At 29.5% G+C, this 12,987-nt stretch overlaps 1 protein-coding gene across 6 annotated transcripts in view; it reads right to left on the reverse strand.

Moving 5' to 3' along the window:
* LOC118190182 (HEAT repeat-containing protein 5B) overlaps positions 1 to 12,987 on the reverse strand; it is a 104,714-nt gene that overhangs the window by 54,115 nt on the left and 37,612 nt on the right. For 4 of the 6 annotated variants that reach the window (XM_085818148.1, XM_085818149.1, XM_035360891.2 and 1 more), the window contains exons 14-19: positions 9,241 to 9,350; positions 8,069 to 8,232; positions 6,823 to 6,855; positions 3,073 to 3,147; positions 414 to 620; positions 228 to 296 (exon numbers count right to left, since the gene is read on the reverse strand). In XM_085818148.1, coding sequence (XP_085674274.1) covers positions 228 to 296; positions 414 to 620; positions 3,073 to 3,147; positions 6,823 to 6,855; positions 8,069 to 8,232; positions 9,241 to 9,350 — 658 coding nt within the window. The remainder of the gene's footprint in view (positions 1 to 227; positions 297 to 413; positions 621 to 3,072; positions 3,148 to 6,822; positions 6,856 to 8,068; positions 8,233 to 9,240; positions 9,351 to 12,987) is intronic. The other 2 variants (XM_035360961.2, XM_085818147.1) reach the window with 1 other exon arrangement.

Raw genomic sequence — 12,987 nt, forward strand, 5'->3', positions numbered from 1 at the left:
GTAGCCTTTTTTTTTTTTTTCATTCAATGATTTTGAAAACATAATCAAACTTTTGAACATAAAAATAAATAAATAAATAAATAAAATATATTGTTCATAAGCAGTTAAAACAGATACTGTATCTCAGAGTTGGAAATGGCAGCGTGTGTGTCACTTAGACTGTATACTTTCATTTACACTACATGAGATCATTACACTGGTAACTAATTTAAGGCTTTTGAAATTACCAATGATAAACGAATAGCTGCTTTTCTAACATCCTCTGATCCCAAACTAGATTTTGTTTCAACTAATGCCTGCAAGAAAGGTAACATATAATAAACAAAGGAGTATTTCATAAAAATTTACATTTGGCATTTGAATTAAAAATGCAATGTAAATATAACCTTAAAAAAATAAAAATCTAAAACTACCTTTAGAGCATTCAGCAGAGCAGTAAAAATATTTATTTGCACTGCTTCTTGTCGAGTTGCTTTGGCTTGTCGAATGCATTCGGAAAAATGTTCCAACATTTGAAGTCTATGTTTAAAAGCAACTGCAGGAAAGATCAAACCAAATAAAACTACAGACATGTCTATAACAGCAACACCTAAAGGCAAAGGATCAGGAACTGATGCTCCCTGCAAAAATAATATTTTTAAAACAGATTAATTTTAAGTTTTAAAAATGGCATTTTAAGAAATATTAATTTTTCTGTAACAAGAAAATTTACTTAAAATATAATATCATGCCATACAAAGTCAAAAAAAAAATAAGTGTAAATAAAATATATGTAATGAGAATAGCATAACCGGTTTAAATGCTCCGTGGGATATATCAGATAAGAATTTACTGTTCACCCCCTCCGAAAGCCTGGTTCAAATGCTATGTGGGATACATAAGATAAAACTTTACTGTCCCCCTCCCAATAGCCTAACATCTTTCAGGTGGTTAAAATGTGTATTCAATCCAGCATATTAGTATACTTCTTTGAAGAATAATTTATTTACATTATTATAATAAAACAAGAAGCAAAGTATACGCAAATAGATAGATATAGAGAAAATAACCAAATTGAAAGAATAAAAATATTACATAGAGTATAATATCAAACAAATTAAAGCACAGCATGATATTATTTAAATATTACAAACATGAAAATAAAAATGCATGAAAAATTTTCTCCCCTTTCACCGCAGAATATGAATTAAATATTTCTATTCAAAGAATTTAGAAAATTTCATTAATGAGAAATAAATTTCTGTAAAAACAGTCTCTCAAAATACAAAACACTATGGTAAAAATCAATTATTTAATTATAATGATTGATAAGACCAGAATACCAACTTGAACACTTAAATTTGGCAAAATTCAAGTTTAAATTTCCATTAATTTTACTAAAATTAACTATTCTTTTTGAGGGACTGTGGCATAGATCTTCAAGCAGCACAATATTCTATGATTTTCACAGATTAATACTCTGTCAGAATATTTTACTCTTTAAAGGGGAATATTTCACTTTAGAGTGAAATTGGAGGGATTTGCATCTTATTCTTTCAGAACATAGAAGCATTTTTCTAATATGAATTTGAATATTTGATATTATTTAATAACATAATTATGACTTATATTAGCAAAATAAACATTCCTTACAGAATAACAACATATTTAACCATATTACATGCTTTCGCCTGAACAAGTATATTGTCACTGAAGGTGAATTGGCAGTCACTCAACACAGCAACTGCTCTCAAATATTAACTTTGTATTAATTTCCCTGGTATATCATAGATCTACCATGAACACAAATACAGAAACACTATAACTACACTATATTTTAAAATGGAATTAAAAATTATACAATTCTAAAAATAATAATAATTTTAAAAAATTCTGAAGGCTTTCGGATTTAATACTATGCCCAAATGAGTGTTTTTTTTCCCCCCATTTACACATACATACACATTTTCAAAAGCATTTGAGCTAACATCCCTTTGGGCTAAAGATATTTAAAAACAGCATATCTTTAGTATTTCCAATAGACAGTCTCGCATGCTGGAGATAAAAATGTTTTATTCTCTACAGTGTTGCCACTGCTGAAATTGCAGAGTTTTTTAATAAAAAAATTATAAAAGTTTTATAAAATATGAAATAGACAATAAAACGAATTTGAAATTGCAAATTTGGGCTTCCAGGTGCCCTTGTTCAGGTGGAGGACTATGATATTCAAAATTTGATGACTCTAGTACTGCTGTTTTTTTTTTTTTTTTTTTTTTTTTTTCCCACATTGACAGAAAAAATACATACATTTATGGAGATTCTTCATTATTTAGTTTCTTTAAATATAACACAGGGCGATAATATTTGGTTGTAACAGTTTGAAAAGTGGCACATCACGTTTAAGCTATACGATACAAAGTGCAGTTTCGAGATTAATAGTCCGTCTGAAGCAAAGCCTCTTTCGGCTAACAATAATTTTCTAATGTGCATTAAACAGTGCTATATTCAGACAATTTTAGATAGTTGAAAAGAAATAAAAAATATCCTCAGTTCCCTTTTAATTCTAATGATTGCCACTCAATAATAAATTAAATTTTGAATACTTTTGTTTCTATATATAAAAATACTGTATCATAGTTTATCATAATGAAGCTTATATTTTTGTGCATCTTGAAGAGCAATATACACAGGACCTTGTGATAAATGTGAAATAGCTGCATTTTTCCACTTAATAAAAATTTACTAATGCATGAAACAGTTTTGTCTAACAATTTTTTTAAATCCCACCAGGAATATGATTTAATTTAGAATATTTTTTGCCTTGTGCTCAAATTTATACATTACATAAATCTTGGACAACAGTATACATGAGACAAAGTGATAAAAATGAAACATGCTGATTTTGGTACATGTTTCTCTTTATAAGCTCATTAAAATTTTATCATTTGGTCTGTTTAGCCTTTCAGAGTTCCATTAGGAGTACAGACTAATCCAGAATGTTTGATGCCCTACATCTTAATATGTTTCCTACAAGCAAAACTGTAAAATTTGAAGTCAATCCGACTTCATAAAAAACTGAAAAAAAAAAATTACCTTTTTCAATGCTTTATATAGAGCAGTGTGATCATGTTCTAGAGAACCTGATCCAGATGCACTGTTGGGCTGCAACTATTAAAAAAAAAAAAAAAAAAAAAAAAAAATTAAATGTTATTAAATGTAAAAAATAAAACTCACATTACAGAAAATGTACATGCTCTAAAAATAAATACAATTTTTTCCTTGGTTAACTCTACATCTACAAACCTTATTTCTCTTTAACCCTTCGAGGTTTGGTGCATTAATTTAAATAATAATAATAATAATAATTTGATGCATAGATAATTAGGTTTGAATACAAAGTTATTTGATGAAAAAAACAACAGGTAACTTTTAAGGTAATTCATGACATGGTGGGATACCGCTTGTCCCACTGAGCATTTAGAGCAATGAAATGACATCTTTCCCTGAGTGTAAATTCTCCTAACATGCTTATATGTAGCTTGCTTGACTCATAACTTGTTTGTTTTAGCAACTAAATGAAACTTCAAGATAAATATGAAAACGTTTTTGAATAATTATCAAGAAAATATTGACCATATTCACTAAATAATAAATATATTTAGTAAAAAATTACATAATTTAAAGATAAATTGCTCCCTGTACAACTTTTTACATTTTTTTTTAATGATTTCATAATAGGTTTGAAATACAGAAGATTTTTGCTTCAGTACTTTATTTGATACAGGTTTGAAAAGGAGAATGTTTAGGCCGTCATGTTTATTTACATTTCACCTCTCTTACCTCTGCTCAGGATATTTTTCAATGGTGACTCACAGCTAATTCATATCCATTCAGTATTCAATGACATTTCATGTTCGAGGTTATATTTTCATTTCTTTCGGAAGAAATGCTAAATCTTTTTCAAGTTTTAACATTACTGCAATTTAATAAAAAATAAAAATTTGCAATATCCATATATAAAATGAACATGATACCTGAATAAAAAAAAAATTTGAACTGTGCTGCCACCCAGTAGCAGCATTTCCTAAAGGTGGGGCATATTTGTCCCATCTTTAGGAAATGTCCCAATTAAAATATATATGTCTCAATTAAAAGGTGGGACATTCTTGTTCCACCTTATAATTTTAACCATTTTTAATTAATATATATGAATTCAAATAGAAATTTTTTCAGAAAAGGAAACTTCCAGATGAAAATAATCATTCTAATACCAAAAGTTGTTGTTCAAAAAATTTCAATTGTATAAAGAATTCAGGGGAGGAAAATAAAAAATTAGACCTGCAAAGATATTTTTCTACATTATTTTCATGAATGAATACTACTGCTGCCATCTGTTATATATTTAGAAAACTAAAAGGTATAATTGTACATATTTTAAATGGAATTTTGCAGCTTACTGCTCTTGCATTTCATAAGCAAATTGTTTTATAAAGGTTAATTAAAATGGTTAATTTGAAATTTGAAAAAGCTCTTATTTGTTAATATTTGCATAAATAAGTATAAACAGTTCTCCTGATATATATATATAACACTATTAGAAGTATTATTTTCACTTAAATAAATTCACTAAACTGCAGAAGGTTGGGTTACATAATCAATTAATACAATGCATGTTATGCTACGTTCAGACAGCGATGTAAATGTCACAGAGGTCGTAAGAGTCACAAGGAATCATAAGGAAGGTCGTAAGAGTCACAAGGAATAAAATGCGAGAATTCCGTTCACACCTGTGACACACGGTCTAAGCTTCACCCACTTAAGAGAAACTAAATTTGCACGTGTGTGGGATTGTGTCTACAGCTTTCCTGCTCTGTTTTCCTACTCAGGTTTTGCGCATTCTCTCTGACTGGTCGACGCTTATCCTAAGTCCTAAACCAAATTTTGTGATGCAGCACAGACTGGTTGCCTAGCAATGCAGCTCGGCTTAAACCATTTATGCCCTTTATACCATTGTCTGAACGAAGCTTGAGAGTTACTTACTTAAGAAAAGGATGCCTTTATAGAAGAATGTGTACAGCAGACTGAATTGTACTAACATTTTAGATAAGAAAAATCATAGGAATCTCAAACAACCCAATTGCTGGGATTGAGCCCTGGTAACTCTACCAGTTCAGTAATCTTGTCTACTCATTCACTAGTGGACAGAATGAGGGAGCCAAAGATGGCAAAATACATAATGAAAACAGGATACACTGTAATGCACTCATTATACCCAACTGCAAGCTATGAATTTTTCGAGTGTAGCATAAAATTGTTTTCATTGTTAAACATCTGAGAAACATGCTAATTGTTTAATTCAAAACTGTAAGTATGCCACATACAAAAGCTGTTCTTAAAAATAACTTTTTTTTTTTTTTTTTTTTTTCAAATTGTGGGTTAAGCAAGTCAAATCAGCTAAACAGTATGTGGACACTGTTGCAGCTTTCATTATACAATCTTCCAACTCTGTCTCCTTCAACAATCTGTGAGTTTACTTATATGACATGACGATGGTAATAAAGAAAAATCTAATAAATGTGGAGGGGGGGTATTGTTCGACTGCCTCATCCGCGACCATGAGCACAAACACGCATGCGCCATTCAGACCGAATTATTCTCAAAATAGGGTGGAAGGATGGGGAATTTCTTTTCCTCCAGCATAGCTCTTTCCGGAGAAGAGAAGACCTTTCATGTCGCAGCAAGTAATACCGCCCCTTTTGGACGAGTCTATGTGTTTTGGCAGAATGCCAAGCAGGGTTGCGCTATAGATGGTCAAACTATAATTATTATTATTTGTTGTTTTACACCATGCCAGAACCACAAGTCTAAAAATTTGGGGAGGGGCTAGAAGGTTCATTGAGAAAATCCAGTCCACACTTTTACATAATAATTCCATTATAGTTGTAACTTTTTAAAGAAAGGTTTATTTTAAAATATCAAACCATAATGCAGAAAATGCACATAAGTAAAAACAGTATCAAATGCAGGTTATGGCATAGTGCTGAGAAGTGATTTTTCCAAGTTTCTTTAATAAAAATAACATGATAAACAATTTGATGCTACACAATTATGCATATATGTATGCAATAATAGGAGAATGTATATTATTTTTGCATACGTCTGCTTATTCAGACATACTGTATTAGTCTATTGTTTTGTATTTAACCAAACAGTTTTTTCCAAATGCTAATAAATGCAGTGACAAAAATGACACATATACTTCTTCTTATACAAAGATTTTATGAACTTAATCTCACTAATTTCCAATTGAATATATTAAAATTTAAAAACTTCTTACATTTAAGAATAAAGAAAAGGTACATGTACAGCATTAAGATTTTATAGAGAAAAATATATACTAGTATAAAAAAAAACAACTTCTTTTGTTAAAAAGATTAAATATACACTGAACTAGAGCTACTCAGTAAATAATCAGCATATTTTAATATAACAAAATTATATACATAGGAATTAAAACATAAAACACTTAAAAGCATTCAAAATGAAAATAGAAAGTAAAATATAAACAAATTCAAGAGAGAAATAATCAGCCACGCATACTGCTAATAATCAAAAGAAAAACAAAGTACTGCTATCATGCCAAAAAAGTATTTTTCAAAGTTCTAGAAGGCTTTATTTGGTGAAATAAGGTTCATCATGCTAAAATAAAAATGCAAAAGCATAAAGAAGATTATATGCTATAGAAATGGCTATCATGCCAAAAAATAAATGCTTAAGCATGGAAAAATTTGATAAGCCACATATAAGGCCAAAAGAAGAAACTTTTCAACTCAGCATACTCACGTTATCCCTATCCAGCTTTCGATTAGGTTCCATCTAAGAGGGAAAAAATCATCTAACTTAATACATTTTGAATATCTGCAGTATACATTCTATAAACCAAATCATTAAACAGGAGAATTTACAAGTAAATAACATCAGCTGAAATTTGATGATCAATATCTAAAATCTGGATACAGGGAGAACAGGAAGGGAGATGAGATTTTTAATGCTGTCCTGAATAATGAGGCATAAGATTTAATGAAAACATTAAAACTTCTATATTTTAAAACCATATTACTTTTAAATGAGTAAAGGAATGATTTGCGTTATTTTATCTTTCAGGTTTTGGTCTAATGATCTGATTGTTTTTCTTGATCATTTTCAGCACAGGATCTCAATTTTAAACTTCCTCCTGTTATTTTTTACATACTGCTATAAAAAGACCTCAGCTGTACGCATAATGAAACCTCTTCTAGCTGCCCCTTCTACAAAGATCTTTAAAATCATCTAAATCATCAAGTTCTGAGAATGCAGATAAACAACTTCTTTTTAAAGCAGCTTCCTTTAGTAGAGAACTAACATATACATCAAGCGGAAGGGTAAGTGGCCATCTTAAGAGACATCTAATTGTACTTTTGTAAATACCAAGGTAATGATAGCCATTTTCATACTTTGAACAGTAAGCATTGCATTTATGAGAAGATGAAGCATAAAAGACTCTAAAAATCACTTTTGAAAGGCAAGAAAAATTATCCTGCAAAATAGTAAAATGCATGCTAAAATTCTGATAGAAATCTTTAAATCTTCACACAGCTGGCTAAGTTAAACAAAATATTCCGCACCAATTCTATAGTATTTCATGTTTAAAATTTTTGCCCAATGCAAAATATCTTTTTTCCCGCTCTTTTGGATATGAGTAGACAGAAAATTAAAAATTACAGTTGTCATTATTTCTGTTACAGCTATTAAAAGGTATAGATGCTTTTGCATACAAATAGAAGTCAAGTTAATAATAAAAACTGTTAATGTGCATTAACTAATCATGATCTCATGATCGACACAACACAGAACTCACTTAAAGGAAGGGGGGACACATACAATTTAAGTTTCCATAATTATTTTACATGCTTTTAGTACTCAAAGTAGCACTGAGACAGACCACTAATACAGTTTGGCTTTACTAAATCAAACACAATTACAATTATTGATACAAAAAAAGAGAAATGAAAGCTTTGAAAAACGACAAAAAGACTCTCGAAATGCTTACCTGATCTTCAATAGCTTTGTGATCAGTTTCTTGTAACCAAAATCCCAATATTATACTGTCATTCGTGTGGCATAAGCTTCGAAGCAAAGATGTAGTAGTATTAGCAGGATTTTCTGTTAAAGTGAACTCTGCAACTAGTAATCTAAGCAAGCTATTATAAGTTCCTGAAATAGCAGGAGGGGAAAGAAAAAAAAAACTAACCTTTATAAACATTTATATATAGTACATGAATACAACACTTTGAAAAAACAAAATGTTTACAATAATTACATTAAAAAAGGACAATTCTGATTTTTATGACTTTTAATTACTTTCAAGTTTGAATTTTATCACACCTTTGAAAATCTAGCTCCTACACACATTAACTACTGAATAATTACAAATGGATTTCCATTTACAAAACATGAAAAACACCAGTAATACTGCAAAGCACAATACAGAGTACTTTTCTGTAAGCATGGCAGTAGTCAACACCAAATATGAATGACAGTAATAATGCAACCTTAAATAGTAATGATAACCCTAATGATACATTTAGTTCATTAACTGCAGTGTTATTTCTCTGTTGCAATAGCACTAAAGTATAATTTAAGTTTGTGATAACTTGAGTAAAGTTTATTTTAAATAATATCCTTTTCCTGAAAGAATTTAATAATGAAATTTCCATTATCTGGCAGTTGCTAAATTATAAAATACATCTTTAAGAAATTAGCACTAAGTTAAAATCTCATATATAAAACATATCTCGATTAAAAAGGCGATAAGTCATTATATTTGGCACAATTTGCACAATATTACTATCACTATTGCATGTGCAGATCTTGGCTATGGCTCTGTTAATGGAGAAAAACCAAAGCAGTTTTTCACAAATCTGACTCATCATTTTTGTTTTCTCTCATATAAACTAAACAAATGTAGCAGTAAAATCAAATGATAAACTTTCACACAAGAATAAAGAAATGTATGCATCATTCTACCTAAAATTTAAATTATTCTTCAAAATCTAAAGCCATTCATTTTAAACCTAGGACAATTTCTGAAATATTCATATTTCATTAATCACGTCAGTCTTTGCAATTTATTTATATTATATTTTTTACAAATAAGCTCATATTTTAATTTGGTTCCTTATATCTTCCTCAAATTCTAAAAAACGTTATGCTAAAATTTACCTTCATATGAACGAGGAGGCAGAAGTGCAAGAACTTCATACAGCCGCATTCGCACCATAGCAGCACAAGCTTTCAGATGCTGTCCATAGGATTTGAAAACATGCCCCACACTACATAATGAAAAATTAAGTGGTTCAATATCAAAGTGACTTATGTACACCTTGCACCAAAAAAAGGGGATGGGATAGTTTTATATCCCCTGTTCTACTGAACCGATTGATGAAATTTAACTTCAATTCTTCATGTCTTGAAAGCACAAATTAGGATATATACATTACAAAGTCAGAAATCTGGACTCGACGGGACTTCGGCAATTCTGGATTTGGGATTTTTTCGGATATTAGACCATTATACTTGTCCAGGCTTTCTTATCTTATCTAATCATTATTTCCTATCTTGTTCATTTGCGGTTTTGCAGCTGAAGATGATGGTTCGGTAAAACCATCGAAACTAGTCCTGTGAAAATTTTGTAGGTATAACGCTGATTTTTGTTGTTTGACTTCTGAATTGGTATTAGACCATCAGTTTAAATCTAGTAAGATGGCATGTAGAAATTATAAAATTAAAAATATGAAATCATGATTTATGAAATAATGAAGTATTTACGATCTAAAAGGTATCAAAATTTACAAAAAAAGCTTAATATTTATTTGTTATTAGACATTTCTTTCAATATAAGTTGTTTAAGTTGTTTCGTTTTTTGTGCTAATACTTTCTCTTTAATTCTGTAGACAGACATAATCTCTTGTTTAGTTACATTGTTGAAGTCCTGTAGCTGCTGTGTCGGGAATTCCGACTAACTTGTCAATCAAAATGTTTTCATTTTCAGTAACTTCTCTGTCACTTTCTTCACTATCGGTAGCAGTATTTTCTGGATCTAGGACCATACTACAGATTTTGCCATTCATTAATTGATTGATGATTGAGAAGCATTGTCACCACAATAAAAAACTCCTTTTATATCATCTTCATTCATTACCGCTTCTCCACATTTCCTTACAAATTCAATTAATTGGAAAATTTCACCTTTGTTTTGCAATATCCGAAAACCTAAATTCGCACCTATCATCATAAAATTCAGCTATCGTTCATTATATATATTTGGCTATGCATTATAAGCTTGACGACTAACGACAAGTTGTTCCATTAAATTTTATTTTGCTTCTATTGCGCACTGAGACAATTAAGCTTGAATTGTATTACAGTTATTTATTATACTTATGTCTATTTCTTGCACATGCTTAAGCCTTATCAGAGTTCTGAACAAATTGAGGGCCGGCACTAGATATCTTACCACCTGATGCAGTCTCTGTTAGTCCTAAATTCTGCACCCCGGTGCTGCCTTACGAGCCCTGGCACTGGTTCTGGATTTGTGAATAACTAATCAGCTGTTCTTAATTAAAATAGCTCTAAATGTAATCTTTGGGTCTTAGAGTATCATCAACAAAATCTATTTTTAGCATATGGAAAGAAATTTTGGGTCAATTTTCCCCTCTGTCAACATTTTTTAGCACATTTAACTTGTAATCATCACCAAGTGTAATGTCAACACAAAAGGTTACCATACTCTTTTATTATTCAATTATTAACATAAAAAAAATATTTAGACATTGTTACATGAGTCATTACAATCATTGATGAATGTAAAGTATAATAAATAATGATTCGCCAGGTTGGCATCAGATCAACGATGTATCTATGGGTAATGTTTCGGTTTGAATGCAGCAACGAAACCAAATTTCTGATCGTACAAATTTATGCTAAAATAACTTCTTCAATAACAAGGTATTTTATTTAGTGTCAAAGTGAAATTAAGAATCGGGACTCTCCAAATGTTTTATTATTCACAGAGGGGGAATCAAATGTGCATGCATAAAGCCTATGAGAAAAAAGCTGGTGGTTTTGAGGTCTGGATTTTACATCATTTCAGATAATGGACGTCCGAATTCCGGACTTCGTAATGTATTAGATTTATACATAGTATTGTTCTAACTTGGATATTTTAACATTAAATTTGACTTTTCCTGAAATAACATACACATTTTTTTTTTTCATATTTCAATTCTAAAATTCAAATTATGCCAAAGTGCCAAGTTTTGTAAAAAATCACATGAGTATTTTTTAAAAAATTAGCGCTCAAAATTAGCATCTCAATGTTAATTTAATTTGGTATATATTAATTAAAAGTTCTTTTTTTATTACACCTGCTTGATTCCTTCTTCTGCAGTTCAAAATTTAGGTTCAATTTAAATAAAATTTGCAGATATTTTCTGATTTTTTTTAATTTGTATTTTTTAGTAATTTTTCAAAATTTTTTGAAAAATTTTTTGATGTATAACCTAAAAAATTTTTACCATCACCTCAAAGTAGATGTATTTCTAGGCATAACTGCAAAAAAATGAGAGGCTGAAAATTTTTTGAGTCAAAACTGCAAAAGGTATACGTGAATTTATATACTTGCGCTTTTTGAAATTTAGCATATTTCTTATAAGCGATAATAACACCAACATGCTTTATGCATTTTGTTAAATTCATTTGAAAGAATGAATGATGTACTTTTTCTCTTCTCATGCACAATGAAAAAAGAGAAAGGAAGATAGGTTACTTTAAATTAAGAATTTTGTTAAGTGAATTATACTTTGCGAAAACTGAAAAAATTGCGCCAACGTAAATTTTTTTTCTCCTTAAGTTTCTCGTCAAATTTTATAAAATCTAATATGAAAAATGAAATATGAACGAAATATGAAAAAAATGGGTATGTTATTTCATAAAAAGTACAATTTTGTGTCAAAATACCTACGTTAGAAGAATGGTATATATAAATATAATACATAGCCTAAGTCACGCTTTCAAGACCTGAAGAACACAAGTTAAATTTCATCAAATGTCCCAGTAGAACAGGAGATATAGAAATGTCCCATTTTTTTGTGCACAGTATACAACTTATATTACATTGTATGATTCGCTGGCTCTATACAGCTCTATAACTCTTTGGCTCTCTAATTGTTCAGTAAGAGCTTAATTTTTACAATATTTAAAAAAAAAAAAAAAAAAAAAAACATAATAAATATGATTTTTTTCAAAGGTTGCCATAAATTTAAAAACTATGATAAATATTAAAACAAGATCCCCTTTAGCACATTGTATTACACCTCAGAGATATCAGATGTTCTCTCTTCAGTAATTAGTGTAACATATGCTTAATCTTCTGCACTGAAAATACCTCCTTCCTCTTTTCTTTACAAGATATTCCAGTTTACTATATATTTCTGAAATTTCTTTTCTGAAGATATATTAAAAAATAATGAACAAAATAAGCTGAATTTTGTTTTGCATAAGGTAAGCTCCATTATGAGCTCTTTACTGCAACATTAAAAAAAAATTAAATCAGTGGAATGCTCTTCTTGGTATAGAAAGTATTTATTTAAATATGTGTGAATCCACAAATATAATCAAATTTATCAGGATAAATTAATTAAATAATTTATATTAAATTGTTTATGAGATAAATTTATATAACCTCAATGACTTTCCTCAGCATTTTGAAAAAGAAAAGGGAACATAAAAATAAAACAATGCACGTGCTGACTCAATCCTTTAAGGTAATCAGATGATAAGTATCTTTTAAGATAAAAAGAACAAGCATGCATTTTAATTAGTAGTTTTCATTAGATTACACTTTCCGTCTTCTAGCCTGTTAATTCAAAATATTTTACTAATATTGAAAGCAGAGCTAAATAAAGAAAG

Source organism: Stegodyphus dumicola, chromosome 6, assembly GCF_044657685.1.
Source record: "Stegodyphus dumicola isolate Sdum_Otavi_A_Nest chromosome 6, ASM4465768v1".
In the NCBI taxonomy this organism is placed as follows: Eukaryota; Metazoa; Arthropoda; class Arachnida; order Araneae; family Eresidae; genus Stegodyphus; species Stegodyphus dumicola.